This window comes from Ornithorhynchus anatinus, chromosome X1 (assembly GCF_004115215.2).
Source record: "Ornithorhynchus anatinus isolate Pmale09 chromosome X1, mOrnAna1.pri.v4, whole genome shotgun sequence".
In the NCBI taxonomy this organism is placed as follows: Eukaryota; Metazoa; Chordata; class Mammalia; order Monotremata; family Ornithorhynchidae; genus Ornithorhynchus; species Ornithorhynchus anatinus.
In genome coordinates, this window is record NC_041749.1 from 66,371,820 (window position 1) to 66,398,134 (window position 26,315).

Below are 26,315 nucleotides of genomic sequence, written 5' to 3' on the forward strand. Positions count from 1 at the left end.
TGAGAAGACAGCCTGCAGCCACCATCCCCTATCAACATCGGGTTCTCTCCACCAGAGCAGAGTGAGGATGAAATGGCAGCATGAGGCCTTCTGAGACTTTAGAACATTGGGATAGAGAGGGCTCTGGTTGTGGTTGTTGGAACTGTCAGATTCTGCTGGGCAGTGAGGGACACGAAAAACCATTCCTTAAGTCACATTATTCTATAGCTCCTGTGGTACCTATTCTTGTCTTTATTCATGTCATCTTTCTGTTTTTTGTTCCAGCTGTTCTTTTATGTCTGGCACTAACTCTTCTCAATTCTTAGATTTTGAGCCCCTTGAGGGCCAGAGACCTTATCTAATTTTCATACATGAACTTTTCTCCAGGGCTTAATACAGTACTTGGTACATAATAGGTGCTTAATAAATACTATTCCTACTACTATTTACAAAACACTGGTTCCAGTTGGCAAAAAAAAGGGAAAGCTTCTCCCTTGACTTTGTGTAACTTCATCTCTTCCTGTCCCAAAAACCCATAACACCACTTCAGAATAAAGTCTTCCCTAAAGTATATTCCTTGCTACAAACAGCTTTTTGGTTATAGCCTTTTTCTGAAGCGCTTTACTCAAACTGCCATTTCCTGTTTTTTCTCTAGGTGAGTCCTGGATTAGTCAAAAGAAGAGACATGGGAAGGGGGATGAAAATGGAATAGTGAATTAATAAGCAAAAGGTGATGATTAAGAATGATTTTTCTACGGTCCCTAGTGAGGCAGGGTGCCTAGTTGAGGGAGCATGCATCTGGTTCTAGTCTCAACTCTGCACTGGTCTGCTATAAAGACATGGCCTAGTGGATAAGACATGGCAAGACATGGCCTAGTGGATAAACAAAGGCCTGGGAGTCAGAAGGACCTGGGTTCTAATCCTGTCCCTGCAATTTATCTGCTGTAATGACCATGGGCAAGTCGCTTCACTTCTCTGTGCCTCAGTTACCTCTTCTGTAAAACAGGGATTAAGACTGTAAGCCCCATGTGGGACAGGGACTGTGTCCAACCTGATTAGCTTGTATCTACCCCAGCACTTGGTCAGTGCTTGGAACATAGTAAGCACTGAACAAATACCATACAAAAAAAGACATTTGGCTTTCCTCAGCCTCAGTTTTCTCATCTGTAAAATGGGGAGAGATTGTGAACCCCTTGTGGCACAGGGATTGTGTCCCATTTGATTCTCTACATTTACCCCAGTGTTTAGCACAGTGCTTTGGCACATAAGAAGTGCTTAATAAATACCATTATTATCATTATGAATAATGACCTTTCCTTATAGTAACTTATTATGGATCTTCCATCCACTGATTCATCTGAACCTTTCTTGAACCTATGTTTTTTCTTCCTGCATAGGTTCTTGTGGTAACGAACTTCATGCTCTTGGCTTTTCTTTATGCAAAATCTGTTAACACATAAAAAAAAAATTCATAGGAACTGTAGGGTCCGCACTGGTCTTTTCAGCCGCGAATGCACCCACTTCACTGTCAGTGGCAACTTCTTTGAATACACACACACACACATTTCACATATTTGCATATACACCCAATTCTCCTAAAAATGGAGGGGTTGCATCCTTGCAAATCCCCACATTAAGGAAAACTTGCACTATAAGTACTCACAATTTCTAATACCATGTACATACATACATGACCTTAAACCATTTCTTTTGACACTGAAGTGTCCTGTCCTGTTGGAGAAACATTTCTTAAATCCCTAATGATATTCACTGCAAAATGTGCTGCATAAACTGGCAGAACTGGGTGAATATGCATATTTAGTTACATATAAATGTATCACTTTAATGGTGAAATTGAGTGTTGCCAGAGCACACAGTGTTTATGTATCAAAACTGAATTTCCCAAATCCAATTTTTTTTTTCAGTGGTGTCCACTTCACAGTTTGGAAGAGGTTAAGATCAAAATATTTCATGAAATATCAAAGGAATAAAACTGACATAAACAAAAGTGCCTCACCCTTCACCTCTCCCCTCAAAACTGCAATATTCCTGTCTGGTTCAGTAATCAAATGGAAAGAATTTGAATCTCTTCTGGTCTTCTAAGGCTTTTCTGTTCTCCAAGTTGTTAAAAGTAAAAGATATTTAAGAGATCACTCAAATTCATGGGAATGTAAGGGGTCCTGAGATTTTATGGAGAACAAAGATGACTTCTAAACTGTAAGCTCTATTGTACTGCATTCTCCCAACCACTTAGTACAGTGCTCTGCACACAGTAAGTGCTCCATAAATACTGTTGATTGATCGATTGACTTAGTCTTAGAGAATATTTAGATCTTCCAGCTACTTTTTACACTAATTTTGTTACCTACTGTAATTGAAAACAATACCTCCAGAGGATCAATCTCAAATTAAGAAGAAAGCTAAAATTCCATCGAGATTCTTATTTAGAACTTTTAGTGATAGGAATGCTATTTTGATTAAATAATCTGGCTAGGCTTTGATTTGCCTCAATGATCTATTTGTGTCAGATTTGTTTGCAAATCATCTATTATTTCCATATCCCAGAATGCAAAGGGAGAGTAGTTTTACTCTCAAAACAGCATAGCCAAAGGGTCATTCATGTCTCTTCTACATTTGCAAAATCTCTGTTTGATATCCTTAATGCTTTTTTTCTCCTAGCATTAAAAAAAGTGCTGGACAGAAAAAAGCCCTTGTCCCTTGTAGGTGATGTCATGATTGACTAACTTCAGACTCTGTTATTACAATTCCAATCTCCTTTCTCTTCAGAATTTTCTTCTTCACATATTTCTTATCCTATTGGCATTAATATCTTGCTTATTTGGCAAACAGTATTGAGAGTCCATTAGAGAAAGGTCAAGGGTTAGGTTGAAAAATATTTTTTTAAAAACATTCTTAATTCACCTCTTGGAATTTATAAATTTAAATTATTGAATTTTCCCCTGAGGAAAATTGAAGAGTTCAGCAGAGATTAAAAAGTGACTATATTGTTTCATAAATGGAGATTATGAAATTCCCTGATGTGATTCATCTAGACTCTCGTCTCAATTTAATATTCTATGATAATAGTTACAACAATTTTTCCACAAAAATTTCTTAAACTAGGAGAAATTTATTTTTAGGGCTTTAATAATATTTGTTACATTCACTTAAAAAACTTAATTATTCTATTTCCTAAGCTCAAATCTTGAATCTGTTGGGTTTCATCATTTGAACGAGGAGAGTCTTTGACTTTATTGGGTTTGCCTTTTATTGCATAAGCCTCACAATTCTTAATAAAATGTTGGCAGACTTGATTACAGATGCAAAATTACAGAACATAGGGGGTGGGGGCTGTGCCTACAACTAACATACACTTCATCAGAATGTTTTCAATATTCAAACATACTCAAAGTCAGTTTAATTTAGCTCTTCCTGAGAAAAGACTTTTTTAGATTTTTGACCAAATAAGAGGGTTGGTAAGGAAACAGAATCTGCAGAGTGGTTAGCTCTCCCAATTGATGTTGCTGTAGGAACTGATAACTGATATAGGAGACATTCATCAAAATGCAAAGCACTGGCAGTAGTGTACTACCCTCTGAAGATAGCTTGTAAATGAGAGTTTGTTCCCATGATGTAATGTTTGTGACTTTTGAAGACAACTTTTGTGGATGTAGTTCTGAATTCATATTGAGTGTCTTTCTTTCCATTCACCCATAAACTTTTGAGTGCCAAACAAAACAATCTCCCCAAAGTAGAATTTATCATATATTAATAGAGAAAATTGCAAATATTTAGACTTGTTATATGTAGTTGTCTATATTTAATTTGATATTTATGGTAAATTCTCAATAATATTGATATTCTATTTCTATTCACCCTTTTGTTTTTTTAAAAAAATTCAAAACCACAATTCCATGTTGATCACACCTTTGCTATTTTCATTACCTTCAATTTCAATTACCCTGAGAAGTATTTTCAAACAATTCTTTTCTCCTTGTAATACTTATTCAGAATCATTAAAGAAACAGTACAAACCTATTTACAGATTTAGATCCAGCCTTTAAAGGGTGAAGCAAAAGTTGCTCATTTTACAGTAGGAAAAACTGAAACAAAACCAGTAAGACCATTCAGTGACTGCACCAAGTCAGTGCAAGGTAAAGCTAATGACAATTTGAAAACAGTCTTAGCATACTTCACATATTTCTCAATGTTCCCAACAATCTGCCTTGTTAGCAGATCAGTGATAGAGGAATGATCTTCATGTTAACATTTTTTTTTTCTGTAAATTTCCTTCCTCAGGTGTAGCTCCCAGTTGGCCTGGTAGTCTACGTGAAGGAACCCAGGACCCTTTCAGTTACTCTTCCCTCTTTTAAATGCCACTTAATTTGAAACATGCTTCTTTGTACTCTCTGTATTGAATTCAAAGTAAAACTAGTTAATTGCACTGAAGCCTATATTCAGATATTTCTGGGAAGTTAAATCAGAGTAGTAACTTTCAACTTAACCACTTCCAGCAGGGGCCTTCTGAATTAGATGAGGGGGCTAATATCTCTTTTACCCTTTCTGCTCCAGATTTGTAAGGATTTGAAATGTAGATAATTTATCAATTGGTCTTCTACTTTCAGCCTGAGCATTTTATTACTCCCCTCCCTTTCTTGCAAGTGTAGGAAATAAATCAACTGGTACTCCCTCCTTCTTTCTCCAGCAAATTTCTCTTCTTTGTAATGTGATTATCAGTTCCTACTAAATTAGTCAACACTAGGTAAGTACTTAATATAATATGGCTTTAAACAAAGAGTTCTCAGTGAAAGTATGCTTTATTTTCCTGTATGTAACAGTAGCAATTTGACAGAGCCATCATTTTCTCTCCTCACAATAAGATTATGGTTTTTAGACCTATATTTATTTATACAAATTAACTTTGTCACACTTCCCCTGCCCTTCTTCAGTGAAGACTTTTTGCACTGCTGCTGTCCTCCCTTTCACCTTATTCCTTTGCCCTCTTTCTATCCCCTAGAGATCCCTACAACTATCACTGAAGCTGGTATTGGCTGTGAGGCAGCCAATGTGGCAAGAGGGCACACAGAAGGTACAGTAAAATAAAATATCTAAAAATCAAAGGGGCATCTTACTAAACTAGTGACTGCAGTTTTAGAGACACCACCACATCTAAAGGTAGTGCAGACTGCAAGTAGATGCAAGAATCCCCTTTTACCCTATGCCAAACTAAAGAAGAACATAAAGCATAAGGAAAGCAAAGAGAAGCAGTGCTACCTAGTGGAAAAAGCCTGGGGCTTAGAGTCACAGCACCTGAGTTCTAATATTGGCTCCACCACTTGACTGCTGTGTGACCTTGGGCAAGTCACTTCACTTCTCTGTGCCTCAGTTACCTTATCTGTAAAATGGGGATAAAGACTGCAATCTCTACTTGGGACATGGACTGTATTCAACCTGATTATCTTGTATCTACTCTAGCACATAGTACAGTGCCTGGCACATAGTAAGTGCTTAACAAATACCATTAAAAAAATGTCATTACTGTGGACCACTGGTCCAGCCAATGCAAAATTCTGTCTTCTAGGGCAGCAACAGGATTCTTGGAGGAATGGTGTGTTAATCACCTTACCAGATAACATTTATCCCTACATCCCAAACGGTCTCTATAATATGCCACTAGAAACCTTCTAGATCATGGATTTAGACAAATCCTTCCTGATATTTTCAACTTCCCATGGCAACAAATTCCATATGCTTATTACCCACTGTGGGAAGTGAAGTGCTTGATTTGCACTCCCTGTACTTGCTTGATTTGAACCTCCCAGCATCCAGCTTCAATGGGGGCTCCTGCATCCTGGTTTTGTGGGATATGGAGAACATACAACTGTTCTGGGCTCACATGGTCCACACCTGTCACAGTTTTGTAATGTTCAATCTTATTTCATTCATTCAATCGTATTTATTGAGTGCTTACTGTGTGCAGAGCACTGTACTTCAGGCTTCAGTGTTTTCATACTGAAGAGCTCTAAGTTTTTAGTTAGCCTCTGATTTCTCCATTTCCTCAATTATCTTATATATTTAATGTGTCTGGGTTTTCCCAACAAGGGAAAGAAGGACTGCAACAGCAACAGCTTCAGCAATGGGTTTCTTATGTCTTTTAATTTCACTTGATCTTTGCTAGTCATGGAAGTATATCCCCTAACAACTTAAGTCACCATCCTGACTGCCTTTAGGGCAGCAATAGATAAGGGGCAAGACTCTGGAGACAGGAAAGGAAGGGATTTATCCTCACTCCTCTTCCAGCTCACATACTTCATTCCTACTCACTGTCCCTCACCCTTACCTCACTCACTATCAACACCTTGTCTCATCCTCCTTCCTGTAACTCCCACCCTCTGCATTTCAAACAGACCAGCACTCTCCCCATCTTCAAAGCCCTTTCTAAAATCATATCTCCTCCAGAAAGCCTTCCTTGACTAATAATAATAATAATAATAATAATGGTGGTATTTGTTAAGCACTCACTATGTGCAAAGCACTGTCTAAGTGCTGGGGGATACAAGGTGATCAGGTTGTCCCACATGGGGCTCTCAGTTTTAATCCCCATTTTACAGATGAGGTAACTGAGGCAAAGAGAAATTAAGTGACTTTCCCAAAGTCACACAGCTGGCATGCGGCGGAGCCAGGATTAGAACCCATGACCTCTGACTCCCAAGCCTGTGCTCTCTCCATTGAGCCACACTGCTCTCAACCCCTACCTTTATAGAGAAGCAGCATAGCATAGTGGATAGAGCATGAACCTGGGAGTCAGAAGGTCATGGGTTCTAATCCCAGCTCCACCTGTATGACCTTAGGCAAGTCACTTCATTTCTCTGGGCCTCAGTTACCTAATCTGGAAAATGGGAATTGAGACTGTGAGCTCCTCATGGGACAGAGACTGTGTCCACCCCAATTTGCTTGTATCCACCCCTGCGCTTAGTATAGTGCCTGGCACATAGTAAGTGCTTAACAAATACCATAATTACTGTTCATTGTTATTAATATCCCCCTTCAGATCACCCATTCTACTTAATCCCATCCTTTAAACACAAACTCATTGTGGACAGGAACATCTGTGCCAACTCTGTTGTACTGTACTCTCCCAAGCACTTAGTACAGTGCTCTGCACATAATAAGCATTCAGTAAATACCACTGATTGTGCTATATAAGTGTCACCCCCATGACACATGTACAAAACCATATACTTGGTTGCTCCCCTTACCTGTAATTTATTTTGTCTGTTTCCCTCAACAGATTGTCAATTTCTTGAAATGGAGATTGTGTCTACCAATGGCATTGTACAGTGCTCTGCACAAAGAACTCAATAAATACCACTGATCGATTGATCAAACAAGCTTGAAACACAGTCAGACAGGTATGCTGACATCAAGTTTTCCTGGGGAGATTTGTGGTACAAAGTTCCAAAAGTTTAGTTTTGTTTCTATGGGAATCCCAATTTACATTAGTTTGGCACCACATGCTAGATTTTCCCAGTGCAGTTTTGGGTGAAAATAAGAAATTCCTATGAGAAATATTCTTTCAAAAAATACAACTGGCCTCATGTCTCATGCAGATGCAGTCATTAAGTTGATGGAGCAGAGCAGATATTAGAACTTTTCAGGCTTTAGTACTAGCTAGGTGCTCTCTTATACAATGCTGCTTCTCCTACTACGGTCTCTATGAAAAGCTCACTTGGGCTCTTCTCAGATACTAATACACCAGGGTCTGTATAGTTAATTAAATCCTACGTCTCACTATATACTGCCTTCCCCAGAATGAGGCTGCAGGGGAGGGAGGCAAGCTGTGGCTTTCACCCTGGTGCACTACTGTAGGGTCCCAGGATGAAAAACAAGAAACGTGTTTGAGAGGTTATACTCCTCCACATGTGTAGCTGAATCTGCAGAATTACCCCTGGAGGTATAACTGGTGGCAAGTGATTCCTTAAGGTATCAAGTCAAAGATTTCAAATGATCATTAGCTCAGGAGTGCACTGACTTTGAGGATCTCACACTGGACTCCATCAGTCACCTCAGGAAGCCAGAAAGACCTATGACTTGAAAATACTTCTGATGAGATGGAAGGAAGAGTTACAAATAACAAAAGTAGGATGAGCAACAAGGCAATACATTTCAATCAATGCTCTAACAATCACCAGCATTCACATTTCTCCAAGCTAAAGACTTTTCTCAATTCCTCCCATGGCAGGAACATTAGGAACACTACAAATGCTTCAAATGTAAACCAGTTTTTCTACTTTAATAAAGTTATGATGCATTAGAAACCTTGCATGGCAAAGATGACACCCTACCGCTCCACAATCCTTCTGCTTTCCCATCCCCAAAATACCTACAATCCAATATGAAATTAAAAGAATTGGCTCACCTCCAGTATATGAGCACAGCAGTAAGAAGAATGAGGCACACAAAGGTCAGGGCTGACACAACAATCAGAGGGATAATCCATTCCATCTTTCCATGAGAAGGTCGGGTTACCATACTAGAACCATTCTTTTCTCCTGTAAATATAAATCATCCCAATTAAAATAAGTCAGTAAAAGAAAAAAAAAGTATCCCTACCCACTGACAGTACAAGGTAAAACTGTGTTCAAACCTTATGATGAGGTGTCAGGCTGAACTATCAAATACAAGGGGAAGCATGCCACACTACTGTGCCCGCAGCTGACAGTAAAAAGATCAGAATAGGAGCATGAGGCATGAGCACTTCCTACTTAGTCATAACTCAAACAAGGCATAGTCACACAAGCTATAGTTTACAAACGATTATTGATGTGCTGTACTTTAAATAGATATTTGTTGTACAGATACACAAGCTTTATAGTTTGCTAACATGTTATTTTATTCAATTTCTAAAATGGCAATATTTTTCAAAGGGTCCCCATGGTTGTCTTTTTGTCAACAGTCCTCTTGGTACATCTTGAAAAAATATGACAAACCCTAGATACAACTTATATACACCCTGCTTCTCCCAATCAAGCAGTTTTTCACTGCTTATTGTTCTTCCAACTACATGGAGGAAGTGATGTGGAAATGACTGAGTCCAGTTTATTATAATTCAGATACAAAAAACAGGCTTGATTTGAGGGCTGTAGTAAACCTTAGCAGAAGCATGTTGACTATAGGTAGGCAAACAGTGGATAACAGGATGTCTCTAACTGTTACAGTGTAAAATTGTATCATAATAATGTTGGTATTTGTTAAGCCCTTACTATGTGCAGAGTATCATGTAAATTATGCTTGTGCACATAACAAAAGATTTAAACAACATAAAAGCAAAGTTTAACATTGATTACTTGGACAGGTTTCTAAAATCTAGAGCAAGTCTGAGGCTACTGCAAGCACTGTAAAGATTTCTCCTGCTTTTCCAAAACTAGCCCATCATTCGTTATCATCATCAATGCCCGTTAGCTGACGGGCCTTAATGAGGATCACTGGGGAAAAACCAGCCCCTATCACAAGACCTGCTGCTTCCCAGCTCTGCCACCTTGTGGTTGTTCAAACTCACTACATTCTGCCGTGGTCCAGACCACTTCTTCTTACCACTTTCTGGTCTTTTAGTGCTGTCCTGAACACCCTCACCGACCCCAGAGAAACTTCATCCCCACCCCTTGGTGTTATTAGTCCCTTCACTCCTTTCCAGGCATCCACTCCCCTTCAACGCTGTTTCTCTGTGTCCTGTGGAACCCCTGCTCCACCATATGCAAACCGCTTCAGACCGGACCTGTTCCTGACCTGCTCATTTCACCTCCTCATCACCGAGACCTAGCTAGCTCTCTCCTGAGGTAATAATAATGTTGGTATTTGTTAAGCGCTTACTATGTGCCGAGCACTGTTCTAAGCGCTGGGGAGACACAGGGGAATCAGGTTGTCCCACGTGGGGCTCACAGTCTTCACCATCTCTTACACCCCATGAACCATGGGGAAAGGCCAAAACATCAGCTTACTCCTTGGTCCCCAATGCCATTCCAGGACTGTCTCAAAACCTCCATCACTCACCTTTGCCTTATTTAAAGTTGACATCATCTGATTCTACCATCCACTACAGCTACTGGTTGGAATCATCCCCCGGGGTCTGCTATTGCATTATGCTGCTCAACTTGCTCAAAAAACAGCATGACCCAGTGGAAAGAGCAGGGACCTGGGAATCATCTGCTGGGTGACCTTGGGTAAGCCAGTTAACTTCTCTGTGACTATTTCCTCATCTAGTGCTTAGTACAGTGCTCTCCATATAGTAAGTGCTTAATAAATATCATTATTATACTACCTCCCCCTTAGACTCTGAACCCTATGTCAGGCAGGGGTTGTGTCCATAATAATAATCATCATCATCATCATCATAATAATGGTATTTTTTTAAGTACTATGTGCCAAGCACTGTTCTAAGTACTGGAATAGATACAAGGTTATCAGGTTGTCCCATGTGGAGCTCACAGTCTTAATCCCCAATTTACAGATGAGGTAACTGAGGCACAGAAAAGTTGAGTGACTTGCCCAAAGTCACATAGCTGACAAGTGGCAGGGCCAGGATAACATGGCCAAAACTGAGCTCCTTATCTTCCCTCCCAAGCCCTGTCCTCTTTTTGACACTCCCTGTCACTGTGGTTGATACGAACATCCTTCCCGTCTCTCAAGCCCACAACTTTGGTGTCATCCTTAACTCAGGTCTCTCATTCACCCCACACATCCAATCCGTCACCAAGGCCTGCTGGTCTCACCTTTATAATATCGCCAAGATCCGCCCTTTCCTCTCCAACCAAACGGCTACCATGCTGGTACAAGCTCTCATAATATCCCGACTGGATTATTGTGTCAGCCTTCTCTTTGAGCTCCCTTCCTCCTGTCTCTCCCCGCTCCAGTCTATTCTTCACTCTGCTGCCCGGCTCATCTTCCTGCAGAAATGCTCTGGGCATGTCACTCTCCTTCTTAAAAACCTCCAGTGGTTGCCTATCAACCTCTGCATGAAACAAAAACTTCTCACTCTAGGTTTCGAGGCTCTCCATCACCTTGACCCCTCCTACCTCTCCTCCCTTCTCTCTTTCTACTGCCCACCCTGCACGCTCCGCTTCTCTGCCGCCCACCTCCTCACCGTCCCCTGTTCTCGCCTATCCCGCCGTCGACCGGGCCACGTCCTCCCGCGGTCCTGGAATGCCCTCCCTCCTCACCTCCGCCAAACTAATTTTCTTCCCCTTCTCAAAACCCTACTTAAAGGTCACCTCCTCCAAGAGGCCTTCCCAGACTGAGCTCCCCCTTTTCCCTCTGCTCCGTCTGCTCCCTCTCTGCCCCCCTTCACCTCTCCTCAGCTAAGCCCTCTTTTCCCCCCTTTCCCTCTGTTCCTCCCCCTCTCCCTTCCCCTCCCCTTGGCACTGTACTTGTCTGCTCAACTGTATATATTTTCATTACCCTATTTATTTTGTTAATGAAATGTACATCACTGTGATTCTATTTGTTATTGTTTTAATGAGATGTTCATCTCCTTGATTCTATTTATTGCTATTGTTTTGTCTGTCTGTCTCCCCCGATTAGATTGTAAGCCCATCAAAGGGCAGGGACTTTCTCTGTTTACCGATTTGTACATTCCAAGCGCATAGTACAGTGCTCTGCACATAGTAAGTGCTCAATAAATACTATTGAATGAATGAATGAATGAATGAATAAGAACCCACGACTTCTGACTCCCAAGACCGTGCTCTTTCCACTAAGCCATGCTGCTTCTCTGCATTATTGCAATGATCATCTCCTATCTACCATAGTGCTTAGTACAGAGCTCACAGTGTATCTATCCCAGGGCTTGGCTCAGAGTAAGCATTTAACAAACACTACAATTATTTCATTATTGTTGAATCCCCCAGCCGCAGTGATGTCATCTTTGACTGCACTCTATCTTGCACCTCCCAGATTCAATCTGTCCTTAAATCTTGCCATTTCTTCCATTATAATATTTCAAGGATCTGCTCCTTCCTCTCCACCCTTGCTACCATCACCCTAGTTCAAGTCCTCATCACCTTCTGTATTTACTACCTGTAACAGGCACCTCACTGATTTGCCTCTAGCCTGTTCCCTCATCAGTTCCCTGTTAAATATATTTCATCTTCTTTACATTCATTCATTAAATTGCATTTATTGAATGTTTACTGTGTACTGTGCAAAGACCATTCTAATATATCACTCCTCTCCTTAAAAGCCTCCAGTGGTTTCCCTGTTCTTCTTGTATAACACAAAAACTCTGAATTATTGGTTTCAAGGTGGTCCATTAGCCATTTTCCTCTGGGTATTTTCTTGCTCCCTGCTCTTTCTCCCTCTAGACCCTAGATGACCCGCATTACTCCTAAGATCCATCAACTCTCCCAAACCAGATTTGCCATAGTTGTTCTGATGTTTCCAGGCCCCTTGTGAATAAGTGGCTATGCCTGAAGACTGTTATTAAAATTCACATTTCAGTTTAGGCCTCAGGTTGCTAGAGGAAAACTCCTTCTTAAAGGTGTGGGAGTAGTGTCCCCAGTGTGCTCCCTCCCCCACCCTCACAGGAATGAGCCTAGGGCTTTTCAACCTGCTCCTACTCCAAACCATTGTTTTACAAATAATAATAATAATGTTGGTATTTGTTAAGCGCTTACTATGTGCCGAGCACTGTTCTAAGCGCTGGGGTAGATACAGGTTAATCAGATTGTCCCATGTGAGGCTCACAGTCTTAATCCCCATTTTACAGAGGAGGTAACTGAGGCACTGAGAAGTTAAGTGACTTGCCCAAAGTCACAGAGCTGACAGGTGGCAGAGCCGGGATTAGAACCCATGACCTCTGACTCCTAAGCCTGGGCTTTCCACTGAGCCACGCTGCTTCTCTAGCCATTTTTCAAGATTGAACTCTCCTCTCCTACTGGCTGTATTAGAGAAACTTCTAGTGAATTTGAATTCCACACTCCAGTGGTTCATAAGAGCTGAGAGAGGGGAGAACTAGCTCTGTTTCCACAGCACCTCTGCCCCTCTCAGAGCTGCTGGGTTTCTGAAAATACTTCCCTTTCACCCCATACTCCTGAACTATTGCTGAATGTGTGGTTATTTTTAGACTTGCCTATTGTATGTGTTCTAAGTTAGAACTCTGAAGGAGATACCTTTTCTCTTTGTGTAGATAAAAGTCCACCTTTGAAGTCATAATGAGGAGGAGGTGAAAGAGTGAAAAGGAAAAAAGGGCAGAAGAAAAGGAATGGGAGAAGGGAGGAGAGAAGGAAAAGGAGGGACAGAGCTAAGGATTAAGTTGGGGAGAAAAGAGAGGATGGAAAGGGGAAGAATCAGAGAATGAGGAGATAGGCAAAGGGGCAGAGATGGACAGAAGGGGTTGTGGGGTTGGGAGACAACAGTGAGGATGCAGAAAGGGTAATGGGAGGTGGGGAAAGGGAAATCAGGGATGATGTTGGAGGGGAAAGAGGAGAGCAGAACATGTGGGGGGGGGGCAGTGCTCTGCACACAGTAAATGCTCAATAAACACAATTGATTGAGGATGGAGGGGCACAGAGAAGGGTCAGAAAACTTCCTGGAGAAGAAGCTGGTGGAGAAGAAGGTAGAAAAACCGGGATATAATAAAGGAGAATGGGGGCAAGGGCAAATGAATAGGAAGAAGGGGGTCAGAGGGAGCAGAGAAGAGGAAGGAGAATGAATGAAAAAAGGAAGGAGAAGGAATGAGGGATATAAAGGTATTTAAAGGGGAAGAAAGGGAGAGAGGGGAAAGGAAAGAAAAAGGAAGACGGACATAAGGAGATGAGGACAAAGTTTGGAATGAAGGAAATTCTGATAAACCTGCTTTTTGTGAAACAGGGTTTTCCAACAAGACAGAACAGATATTTGTCTATCTTAATGCAATGTTCTTACAGGGCAGAATAAAGTTTCAAGTATTAATACGGTCTCAAGGGAGAAAATAAAAAATGGCAATAATAGAGCAGTGCTTTAATGGTCTTAGTTTGATCTCAAGGTGAATACACCTTCAGAAAAGAGATATGTATATTGTCAACTTGTTACTTCTTAGCTACTCTTCTCATGCAAATTATCTATGCCAGAAATATCATGGGAATAAAATAAAGCGAGGGCCCAAGAGAAATATTGGTCCCTTTTTCATCACCTTGTTAGCAGGCTTCCATGGAAATGAAGGGGGACTGAGGTATTTGCCACATGATAAAGTTGGTGTGACAGTAGAGAATCAGTATCAACAGCTTTTATTGAGTGCCTACAGGGTGTACAGCATGGGTACAATTTGTAGTGTAGTGTCATTAGGGTAATGACAGAGGGTTTGGTGAGGGGAGGAAATAGAGTGAGAATTTTGGTAGTAGGGCTGATTTTTCAAGCTAGGAATTATTTTTGCAGGCCTGGAGGTTATGTGTACCTAACCTCAAGGATGCTTTACTTGGGAATCCAGTGCTATCTGGAGCCCTGCCATTGCAACAACAGTTTCCTTGTTTAAACCTGTAATGAGTAGTGAATAATGGCCTTTTTAAATAATATAAAAGTAACAACAATATTAAAAGTTATCATTTTTCTTTTGACATTGATTTACTGTTGGATGTCTGTCACTTTTGTTTGCACAGTCTTTTGATTTTAGCAGATCGAGGAGTGCTATTGATTTCTCATATTCAGCTTCATCAACTGGATTTTCCTTTTTATTAAGGGTGACATTTTCATTTTAAAATTCAATTTTAATTTTTTATTTGCAATGAACCCCAAAGAAGTTAGAAGCTGAGTCTTACTCACTAATGAAATTTCCATCCCAACTATTCACTTAAATGAAATGTGGAAGTACTTCCAGTTTCTAGGAAGAAATATGAAGATGCTCAGCAGATATTTTAATGATACATTTTGGATTGTTTTTTCTTGCTTGAAAAAGAATAATGAACCTTTAGTTAAACAAATACCAAATGCCCTATTTACACAGGGCCCCCATTTTCCACATGCATTGATTTTCAGGCTCACTTAAAGTGCATTCATTAATCTTTAGCACACAGCTGATGGGAGCAGGGAAATGGTTTCAGTTACTCTACTCATTTCGTCTCAAGTGTGACTAGATAATCTCGGTTTTCAGGTGTGGGTCAGTTCTATTGACAGGTCCAAGCACGACCAACTGCAGTCCAAAGAGTCCACCTCAGCTCAACTGCCAGGTCTAATGGAGATCCATGTGGCTAGTGAAATTGCATTTGGAAATTGCAATAATGGCAGGTGTCAAGATAGATCTCTAAAAGAAAAAGAACTGGAGGCATGGTAAACCATATAGCCTAAGAGACACACCTATTTGCTTCTTTCCAATAAGATAAAGGCCCTCAGATCAGCAGATTCATTACCCGACAGCTTAATGGAATGGATAATTCAATATGTTGCTTTCAGTGAGCAAAATATGGTTTGGGGTTTCTATTTGCCTCCCTCTCACCAAATTCTGACAATTTTTATACAGCTTTTGAAGGAAGTATTTTGTTTATCTGGGCATTCTGAAGAAAAACCGAAGAGTGGTAAAGTACAGACCCCACTATTCATTTAGAAGGACAAGGAATTGATTCTGATGACCAGCTAAAATGCCAGGAGGCCTGCACTACAGTGAGGAAAGGTTTCTGAAACTGCTGAAAGGCTGAAATGAGTGGAAAAATTAAATAAATGAAATATTTCCTAGACTGGACCAGGTACTGTGGTCAATTTGAGATGTGTTTAGTAGTACGTCTGGATATATGGGAGGAATCCTTGAGAGACCAGAAGGGTAAAGTGATTTTGTAAATCCCTGGTTTGAGTCATTTGAAGAAACATTACAATAAATTCACACGGAGCTGATATAAAGCTTTGAATTCTCTGTGCTCTTCAATAAAGAATTTTGCTTCAATCCTTTGCTTTCAACCTAAACACGCTGACTAAGGTGTATTAGAATGATTGCACTGGAACTATTACTCCCCTACCTTTAATAACCTTTGGTCTATTCTTTACTGCTGGGTTAATTCTTTACTATTGACTAGTATTCTTTACCACCCATGAGTGAGGAAGTACAGTCCCGCCCTCCAAAAAAAACTCCTCATAAAATAGTTTTCAATCGCTTGTGCCATCGTTGAATGAATTCTGTTTGCCTTTGCTGACTTGAAAACCATCCCAATAGGAAGCAAATAAAAATTATTACAAAGTACTGAAAATGCTTCAGCCAGGTCCACATCAGATTGTCTTGGTCCATCCTAAAGTGTTGGAATGGACACTTCAAATTAGCCTCAGAGAGACTACCAGACTTCTAACTTTGAAAAGTCATAAGTCAGTCTACAGGAGAGCAAAGAATATTTCCATTAGAAGGAAAACAGTTGGACAGTGACATCTTTCAGTAACAAGTGGGGTTTTTCAACACAGATCAATCTGCAATCTGGTGCCTTTTTCACAGTACTGATCATGAGCAGCACAAGGTTGCTTATGCTTCCTGAGGAATGCCACTCATAACTATAGATGGCCATATGATAAGGAAGGCTACTTTTAGCAAGCTATAAAGCTTTTTCTTTTTGAAATTCAGACACTACACAAACCACCAGAATAGAAAAATGATTGCTTGCTATTTGTAAACATGCTAGATGTCACTGATTAATGAGACAATAGTTCTGAACCATTATTATGGCTGCAGAGCTGTTTTACACAATCCAAAACTTCTTAATGATTCACATGAAAACAGAATTTCTTGAACCAAATAATCTTAATGTCAAGAATTCTTCCTGTTAGTTGAGTACCTGAATCAGCTCATTCAGAGCTTCTGCAGGCCATTTAGTAAATTGTTAGTTCTTAATAGCATCTCACCATGTATAAGCCCGTCATTGGGCAGGGATTGTCTCTATCTGTTGCCGAATTGTATATTCCAAGCTCTTAGTACAATGCTCTGCACATAGTAAGCATTCAATAAATACTACTGAATGAATGAATGAAAATGAATCCTAGTGAAGATATATACATAATAAACTATAGCTTTATCCTCGGTTAACACTACTTGAGTGTGTTCAAGTTCCCAGTCTTCTATACACTGGAGACAAAGTAAAAATTTCAGACAGGTCTCACTTAAAAGCCTTCTTGCATATATCCTCATGTACTTGCATGGGGGAAAAGCAGGCACCGGGACTTTAAAGGCATTATCTGACATTCTAATAGGATAACTACCAAAACACAAACCATTGAAAATGAAACATCAATTGGAAATTCCCCGCTGAGAATCAAGAGTGACTATTTTGCTTGGTATCATACATGATATCTTTAATGTTATTTAGAGTTAATATAAGAGATTAAGAATTAAAATGTCAGGATGCATTGAAATTTTTATGCCATCCCAAACTGTCATCTTTTATAAAGCAGAATGTCACCTAGAGAACAGATATTTAATAGAGAGGGCAAAAAAATGATGTTAAGCTTTAGGTAAAAGCCATTAACATAGAAGTAAATAGTAGACTGCAAAATTCTTATGGTCAGGGATCATGTCTACCAACTCTGGAGTATTGCATTCCGCCAAGTGCTTAGTACCATGCCCTGAACATAGTAAGCTCTCAATAAATGCCATTGATCAGGAATAATTTTTTCACACAGAGATCATTAGCATAAATCACTATTATCAGAGAGACTAATTCACCCATCTTTTGAAATAACTATGAGGCCTTAGGAGGGATGGGAAAAATGAGTACAAAATAAGCCCCCAAACTGCTAACTGATCTCTTAGTTTCTCCTATAATTTCCCCATACTCTTTTAATCATTGACATTCATAGATACTTTTCATTTAGGTTATTTCTCAAATTGCTACTTTAACTCTAGAACTTTGAGGGTCTTAAAAAATAAAACAAAAAATTCCATTTTTAAATCTTCTAAATGTCCCTAAATGAAGCATTGTAAGGCATTAATACTTTTGGTTACTGACTGGGCTTACCTGTTTTAAAAATTTCTCTGTCAAGTTTTTCATTAATTCTTCTAGTTTACCTGGGCTGCCTTACAGCAATTCCCACACATTGGACAAACCAGAAAAGTTACTGTACAACTCCACAAGCCTCTGCTTCATTGACCTGTTCAGTTCAACAACACAAAGTCACCTAATAATTTCATTGTCTCAGTTCCCCAGAGAAGAGGATCATGTTGTGGCACTGAGCAAATTCAAAAAAGAATTAACTTTCTGGTTTACCAGATTAACAAGGGACTTCTAAAGCAATTCTCCAAATGCAATGGAACTCCAAAGGCACTTTGATGAGGTCTGGGACCACAGTAAAGACGTAAACACTTTTATTTTAGTAGAAAGAATTTATTATGACCCAGAAGCCTCTGCTCATTAGTATTGTCTTCTGAACTGTCTCAACAGGTTATTAGAAAGCTTTAAAATAGAATGGCAACTCCCAGGACAGTCAGTAAAGGACATCACCTCTTCCTCTCCTTGTAACCTCACTGAAAAAAAAGTAATGGAAAAATTGCCATTGGAAGCTTTAGATGGTTTCCTTTATTGGACTGTGATAGAAGCAGCGTGGCTCAGTGGAAAGAGCCCGGGCTTGGGAGTCAGAGGTCATGGGTTCTAATCCTGGCTCTGCCACTTGTCAGCTGTGTGACTGGACCAGTCACTTAAGTTCTCTGGGCCTCAGTTACCTCAGCTGTAAAATGGGGATTGAGACTGTGAGCCCCATGTGGGACAGGGACCGTTTCCAACCCGATCTGCTTGTATCCACCCCAGCGCTTAGTACAGTGCCTGGCATGTAGTTAAGTGCTTAAATACCATTATTATTATTATTATTATTATTAACAAAAATGCTCTTCAGAGCTCCCTAGTCTCTTTATTGAAGAGACTGCCTATCTTGCTTTTCAGACACCAGGGATGGCCCAGATAGTTCCCCACACATCCAATCCATCACCAATGCCTGCCAGCCTCACCTTTATAGTATCGCCAAAATCTGCCCTTTCCTCTCCACCCAAATGGCTATCTTACTGGTACAGGCTCTCCTAATACCCCGGCTGGATTATTGTGTCAACCTTCTCTCTCATCTCCCTTCCTCCTGTCTCTCCCCTCTCCAGTCTATTCTTCATTCCACTGCCCGGATCATCTTCCTGCAGAAACGCTCTGGGCATGTCACTCCCCTCCTTAAAATCCTCCAGTGGTTGCCTATCAACCTCTGCATGAAACAGAAACTTCTCACTCCAGGCTTCAAGGCTCTCCATCACCGTGCCCCCTCCTACCTCTCTTCCCTTCTCTCTTTCTACTGCCCACCCCACATGCCACATGCTCCGCTCCTCTGCTGCTCACCTCCTCACAGTCCCCCATTCATGCCTATCTAGACATCCACCCCGGCCCACGTCCTCCCGCTGTCCTGGAATGCCCTCCCCTCCTCATCTCCGCCAAACTCTCTTCCCCTCTTCAAAGCCCTACTGAGAGCTCACCTCCTCCAAGAGGCTTTCCCCTTTTCTCTCTGCTCCCTCTGCACCACCCCCCTTCACCTCCCCTCAGCTAAGCCCCCTTCCCCCCTTTCCCTCAGCTCCTCCCCCTCTCCCTTCCCCTCCCCTCAGCACTGTGCTCATTTGTGTATATTTTATTACCCTATTTATTTTGTTAATGAGGTGTACATCCCCTTGATTCTATTTATTGCGATTAAGTTGTCTTATTTTTGACCATCTGTCTCCCCCGATTAGACTGTAAACCCGTGGATGGGCAGAGACTGTCTCTCTGTTACTGAATTGTACATTCCAAGCACTTAATACAGTGCTCTGCACATAGTAAGCGCTCAATAAATACTATTGAATGAATGAATGGTTTCAGATGGAGGGCTATATCTTCCATCAGATGGAAATAACCAGAGTCTGCAAATCAGGATCATGGACCTAGAAAAATTGAGTAAAGTTTAGTATTTTCACTCAATTTTCAGCTGCCTAAACTGGAATTTGATCAAGCTATGGAAGTGTAAATATTGCTTTCTATTCAGGCTTGAGAGCCCTTATCTTTGTGCCTGTCACTTGCCTTTAATCAGAAAGATAAGCATTTCTTGTTTTAGAAGTTGTTCCACAGTCACAAAGCCTGGGTTAATCTCTTCAATGGCTACATCAAAATGGAGCAGGTATATTTTTCAAAGAAAATTTTCCTGGACAAAATACTGTTTGGGACCTAAATTTGCATGGGGCAAACCCAGCATGCATGGGGAATACAAAGATCACTATCTGTGGAGAGAAACACTAGTCCTAAACCCACATTAGCATCTCAAACTGAAAAATACAATTCAGGCTTTTCCACCCTTTCTTTATCCCCCCTTCTTCAGGCTGTTATTGCCTGGAACACCTCAAGGGAATTCACCAGAAACCAAGTAAGTGAATGGGAAGCACAAAGATGCCACCATTCCTGGGCAATAGATATCAATTGAGCAGGTCATGGAAATAGTACCCACTCAAAGGTTTTCTCACAGCGAAGTATCTTGTCTGCCCAACCTCACCCAACCCTTTTGGGATCTTCTAGGTTGAATTACAGTATTAAAGTTCTACCAAATAAAAAACTCTGGTTACAAGTTCCTGGAAAAGTTTATCACCCGGTAATCAAGTTTGGTCCATATTTTATGAATGCCCCAGTGTCAAGTCTTCCTACCTGAAATGAGGACAAAATGCATCTTTTCTGTTTATTGTAATTTGGAGGTCATAAATTTTTTCTTTATGTTTAAATTTTCAATTTTTTGCCAGGGGTACTGGGAGCATAGGAAATTATTTTTAACTTTATAATGAAACCTACTATCATACATGATAATGTCTAATATTCCCTGGATTATGTGATTTTACAATTTCTGTCATCCTTTACTGATTTTCTCTATGCACTGTTCTATAACTCTCATAAACTTCTCCATAGAAAGATGATTTCTCAGGTTTCTTCTTCAAACTCTCCAGAATGCAACTTCCTGGATGCTTTGACTTTTGAGGAATTGGAGTACAAATTCCTATAGAGAGATTGAGGGGGAATTCAATAGAAGAGACACAGAGCCTTTTAACTCATAAGATGATATATATTATCAGCTTGGATGATTTCCACTATTTTTACTGTATGCTTCCTACTTCAAATGCGTAATTCCTCTTAAAAATGAGTCACATAAGCACCTGGTTTCATAAATGGCCAACAAAACCTGAGATTACCCAGTTCTAGGCACAGCTGGTTACACATTTTCTTATTGCAGGTGGGAGGCTGAAGGGTTCCAAAATGGAAGTTCTCCTTTAAACTAATTTCAACCATAAGGATTTTAAGGAGAATGCAACTCAAGATACGAAAATTTATTCTAAGTTGTAACTTAACATATGAGGTCTCAGCTTTAGATGAATTTTAATGTTTACAAGTGTAAAAGCAAATAAATATTTACCAATTGCTTTTTTTGCACTCTTAAAATTCTACAACAGTTTTGATCCAAAAAAAAAAAATGTTACTAAACATCTTGTAGTCTGACAAAATGAAGAAAAAAAAATAAAAACCTCAAGCTCATAGCTCACAGAGTAACTTCAGCATGTGGTTGTGAGGGAGGTATCTGGGCAATTGACTCAATTCTTCATTTTACTTTGGCAGTGGAGATATGGCTAGTGAGTGGCGGTATTTAAATATATTTAAAGAATCTATTTAGGGCTTGAGTGTACAGGTCATATATATACATATACATATACGTACACATACATACATACGTACACACATACATACATATGTACATACATACATACATATGTACATACATATACATATATATGTATATAGGGCTGGATTGAGACAGATTAAAAATAGAGAGAGATATATAACTGAGAAGTTATCAGGATTTTTGAAAAAAAAATAGGCAAAATCAGGTCTGAATACCTAAAATGTTTGAAAATTTCCAATAATTAGGTCTTTAGCTTTTATTTTTGATTCACACACAAAACATTGGAATGGCCAGAGTTTCTATGGTTGTTACTCCTCTTCAGCACCATGAATTAATGAAATGGCGAAACAAATGCTCTCCATCACAGTAACAACTCATTGGCATATTTAGTAAAGGCAACTGTTTAATTTATGGTATCAAGTTCCATCATTAATCCAAAAGGTAACAATATCTAAGTCTTGGCTTGAAGGTGGAGACTCTATTTTTGAGGAAGAGGAATGGTGAACTGCTCACAAGTGATTACCAAAAACTGACCACAAATGCCAGTTATCTCAGGAAACCATACTTTTTACAGAATGGAGAGATGAAAAATCCCCTAGGACAATAATATTTATGACATATAGTCAGTTCTCTTATAAATCTGTAGATTGCATTTGGTATACGTATTTGTTCTCCAATTTCTCAAATGTCAAAGCATCCAGGAAGTTTCATTCTGGGCACTTATGAGAGGTAAGTACAAAGGGAAATCCGACCCCATCCATGGCCTTCCATGAGGTTGTACTGCTGCATCTGCTTCGTCTGGACCTGGGGGTGCCTGCTCACCCGGAGAGAAGTCAATGGTGAGGGCAAGTCAGGTCTCTGGAGGTAGAAGGACCCACAGGTGGTAGCAGGACACCTGAGGTGGCAGGAGGGAGGCCTGGAGTCAGAGAGGGGTGGGAAGTGGTGGGAGGGTACAGGCTCTGGCATGGCCCCTCCTACAGCCACCCTCTACCTTAAGGAGAGGGGAGCCTTGACCCCTGGATGGGCCATGGGTCGGGGGAAACCAGGTTGAGCCCAGGAGCGGAGCTAGATGCAGTCGGTTCCCCCGCCCATCCCTCCATCACTGCTACCAAAGTCATCTACCTCACCTGGGTCTTTGTCTTTATCCGGGGCTGGGCACCCAAGATGCCTGGGTCCCTGCTTCCACCTGCTCTACATCCTCTAAGTGAAAGCCAGAGTTAGCTGGTGCAATCCTGTCTGCTATGAATTATTTATTCATATTAATGTCTGTCTCTCCCTCTAGACTGTAAACTCAGTGTGGGCAGGGAATGTGTCTACTGACTCTGTTGTATTGTACTCTACCAAGTGCTTAGTACAGTGCTCTGCAAACCCTAAGTCCTCAATAAACACCTCTGATTGATTAAATACCATTGACTGAATACCACTGATTGATAAGACCACATAAAGGAAAACCTGCACTACAGTATTTACGCTGACCCATGCCGTGAACCACACAAAGCCATTTCTTCTGACACTGCCTCATGTTCTATCCAGATAGATTTATGTTGTTGCAAGAACATTCCCTAATTCTTCTGTCACATTCTATCCTAACAACATAGTAAAAAATATGCATTATGGAAGAAGTGACTGCAATTTAAGCTTCCAAATATCACGTTGCAAAACACCTATTGATTCTATTGAAGAAAGTGGAGATATTGACACTCCAGAACACAAATGTGCTAGTTTGATTCAAGTTGACTTGACAGAATTGTAAATTGACTCATTCTAGCAGGGAAAAGTTTAAGAAAAATTGAACATTAAAAAAATACAGGGGATTTTGGGGGTTCAACCCTAATGAAAAGAAAATGGACAGTAGAAATCAGTAGATATAGCAACTTATACTCTACCTACACCCTACTTTTACCTATCATTCAAATCAGATCTCATAACATTTAACTCAGATTTTCCCAATGACCTAAACTGGCATTGAGAGTGGGGGATCATACATGGATCTCTCTCTCTCTGTACACAGATCATGTATTCTAACTCGGCTGTACTCTCTCAAGTGCTCAGAACAGTACTCTGCACACAGTAGACATTAAACAAATACTATTGATTTATTGATTGATTGATTCATTACTCACCTGGGTTAACGGTGATAAATCTGCTTTCATCTGGAAATCTGTCACCTCTTGGAAAAGGCTTTTTGGATGGCATTTCTGGTGTTGGAACATTCCCTGCATAATGTTCATTAGTGAATGTGGGGGGCACTTGGGTGGAGGTGACGGACTCTGTGTCTGTTTCTGAATTGCTCTCATCTTCATCAATCTGATCTGTTGGAAAAATGTTTGGGTTTTGCTCTTGACCATCTATAGTTTGATTTCCGTCCTCTATAGTTCTATTAGGAGAAACAGTAGTTAGTGTGGGTACTGTTCTATTTTGTACCTCAGCAGAATGGGTCACTGCACTTTTCTCCTTCTTTTCCGAATCTTTTTCCCCCTCTTCCTCATGTTCTCTTTCGCCATCCTCGCTTTCATTTTTTTCATCTTTTTCCCCGTCCTCTGCTCCTTCACTATCTTTTGTCAGAGTTGAATCACTGTCTGGTCCTGGAGAAGTTAAAGCTTCTGAAGTAGCAAGGACTGTTCTTACTGACTGTTTACTGGTAGAAGCAGCAGCTGGAAGGCGGGTTGGCCACACCGTACTAGGAAAAGAGGAAATACCGCCACCACTAAACCCAAGGCCTGCAAGCAATGTGCTGGTCACCACAGAGGCTACTGTTGCTTGGTTTCCGCTAGAGGATGGTCCCATTCCAGTTGCCATAGAAACAAAAGAGAAGGGAATGCCAGAGGAAGTCCAGGTAGAAGATCCAGAGCTGATGGGGGCCATGTCAGCAGAAGAAGCAGGAGAGGCTGTAGGCTTGAAGGGATCACCCAAGGAGGGCGAGATGGGAACAAAAGAAGAAAACAAAGCAGAGGGCATGTCAGTAAGTATCCTGACATATAAATTCTTCTTTTCTCTTCACTCCCAACCACTCAAAACTGCACATTTTAAAAAAAAATTTATATCACCTCATGTTAAAGCATCCAGAATGGCAAGAATTTAATTTATTGGCATAGTGAAAAGGCACAAAGTTTTATGCTTATGACGGGAAATTATTAAACCATATTCCACTGATTCTGCTATGTTATCCCCTGTGTATTATTATAATGTTAATATTAACTTTGCTGTAATATACTGTATGAAGATTGCAGTTTAATTTGTATTTTCTGAAGGGACTGCTTTTTTGTGATCTTAGTACTTGAAATGATTTGAAATCAATAATTGATGAGCAAAAGAAAAATTCAGTTTATTACTTTATAAAAGCATTCAACCTATTTCAGTGATCTAATTATACAAATTATGAAATAAATTCCCAAATTTGGTGTTTTGATTATGAGTAAGGAGTCAATGAAGATGTTAATATCAGTTTTAAATATGAAATACAGATAGGCAGATAATGTAGTCAGTTGTAAGATCCTGCATTTAAATCAATGGAAATTTGATTTGAAATAGTATGATGGGGTTGCCTACTTTTAAAGAGAAATTTAATACTTTGGGTTAGGAGTAAAGACTTTTATGACTTGTCACTAGGACATTTGCAAATTTAATTTCACAACATGGATTCTGTACAATAATGAAAAATATGAATTGCAGTTTCCAGTGTTTTGCCCTAGTAATCTAAAACATTACAAATGTTTTCATTTTACAATGAAACACAACTATTTTGGAATTCAGTATGTAAACTAAATGATCAACTAGCTCGCATATATCTAATTAAAATGCTTAATGTATTTGAAAGAGTCAAAGATTAAGCAAAGTGTAAACAAAGTTATCATATTCATCTACTGTAGTTTTTTTGGGGCGGGGCGGTGAGGGTGGCTAAAATCCACTAAATCACGAGTAAATATACATTGTTTTTCTGTTAGTCTATTACTGTTTCCTTTCCTTACTAGAGAATGCAAACCTAAGGCAACATTTATTAATGGTTTTACAACAAAATACTGCCATCTGGTGGTGAAGGTGATAAAATTTTCAAGTACAATATGCCTCATTCAAATTAAAAGAAGCAATTAAAATTCTCCACTTACCACTCCTGTTTTAATAATTCTGGTTCCTTGGAATATTCGTGTAGTATTGGCTGAGAAACAAAGAAGTTTCATTTTTAAGGCAAGTAGTGTCCACTGCAACTCATTAAGTGTGTTTTTATTTTCTTTTGCATTGAAGACTTCTTACATGTAATTATCCCTTAATGCATATTAGCAATACAAAGTGAAATGAAGAGAAAATAATCCTTATCCCAGATACAAACCTCATACACTTCATCAAAAACGAACAGAAAGTGCTTAAATGATCAAACCAAATACTGCTACTTGCTGTGGTTTTTTTTCTGAATGCATTAGAAATGGAAATTTTGAGGACGCTCAAAAATTCAAAAGATACATTAGAAGCAGCGTGGCTCAGTGGAAAGAGCCCGGGCTTTGGAGTCAGAGGTCATGGGTTCGAATCCCGGCTCGGCCACTTGTCAGCTGTGTGACTTTGGGCGAGTCACTTAACTTCTCGGTGCCTCAGTTACCTCATCTGTAAAATGGGGATTAAGACTGTGAGCCCCACGTGGGACAACTTGATTCCCCTGTGTCTCCCGCAGCGCTTAGAACAGTGCTCGGCACATA

The 26,315-nt window shown here is 40.0% G+C and overlaps 1 protein-coding gene across 1 annotated transcript in view; it reads right to left on the reverse strand.

The window, feature by feature from the left end:
* PTPRG (protein tyrosine phosphatase receptor type G) overlaps positions 1-26,315 on the reverse strand; it is a 686,752-nt gene that overhangs the window by 95,685 nt on the left and 564,752 nt on the right. The window contains exons 11-13 of the mRNA XM_039910413.1: positions 25,734-25,783; positions 23,751-24,522; positions 8,399-8,531 (exon numbers count right to left, since the gene is read on the reverse strand). Coding sequence (XP_039766347.1) covers positions 8,399-8,531; positions 23,751-24,522; positions 25,734-25,783 — 955 coding nt within the window. The remainder of the gene's footprint in view (positions 1-8,398; positions 8,532-23,750; positions 24,523-25,733; positions 25,784-26,315) is intronic.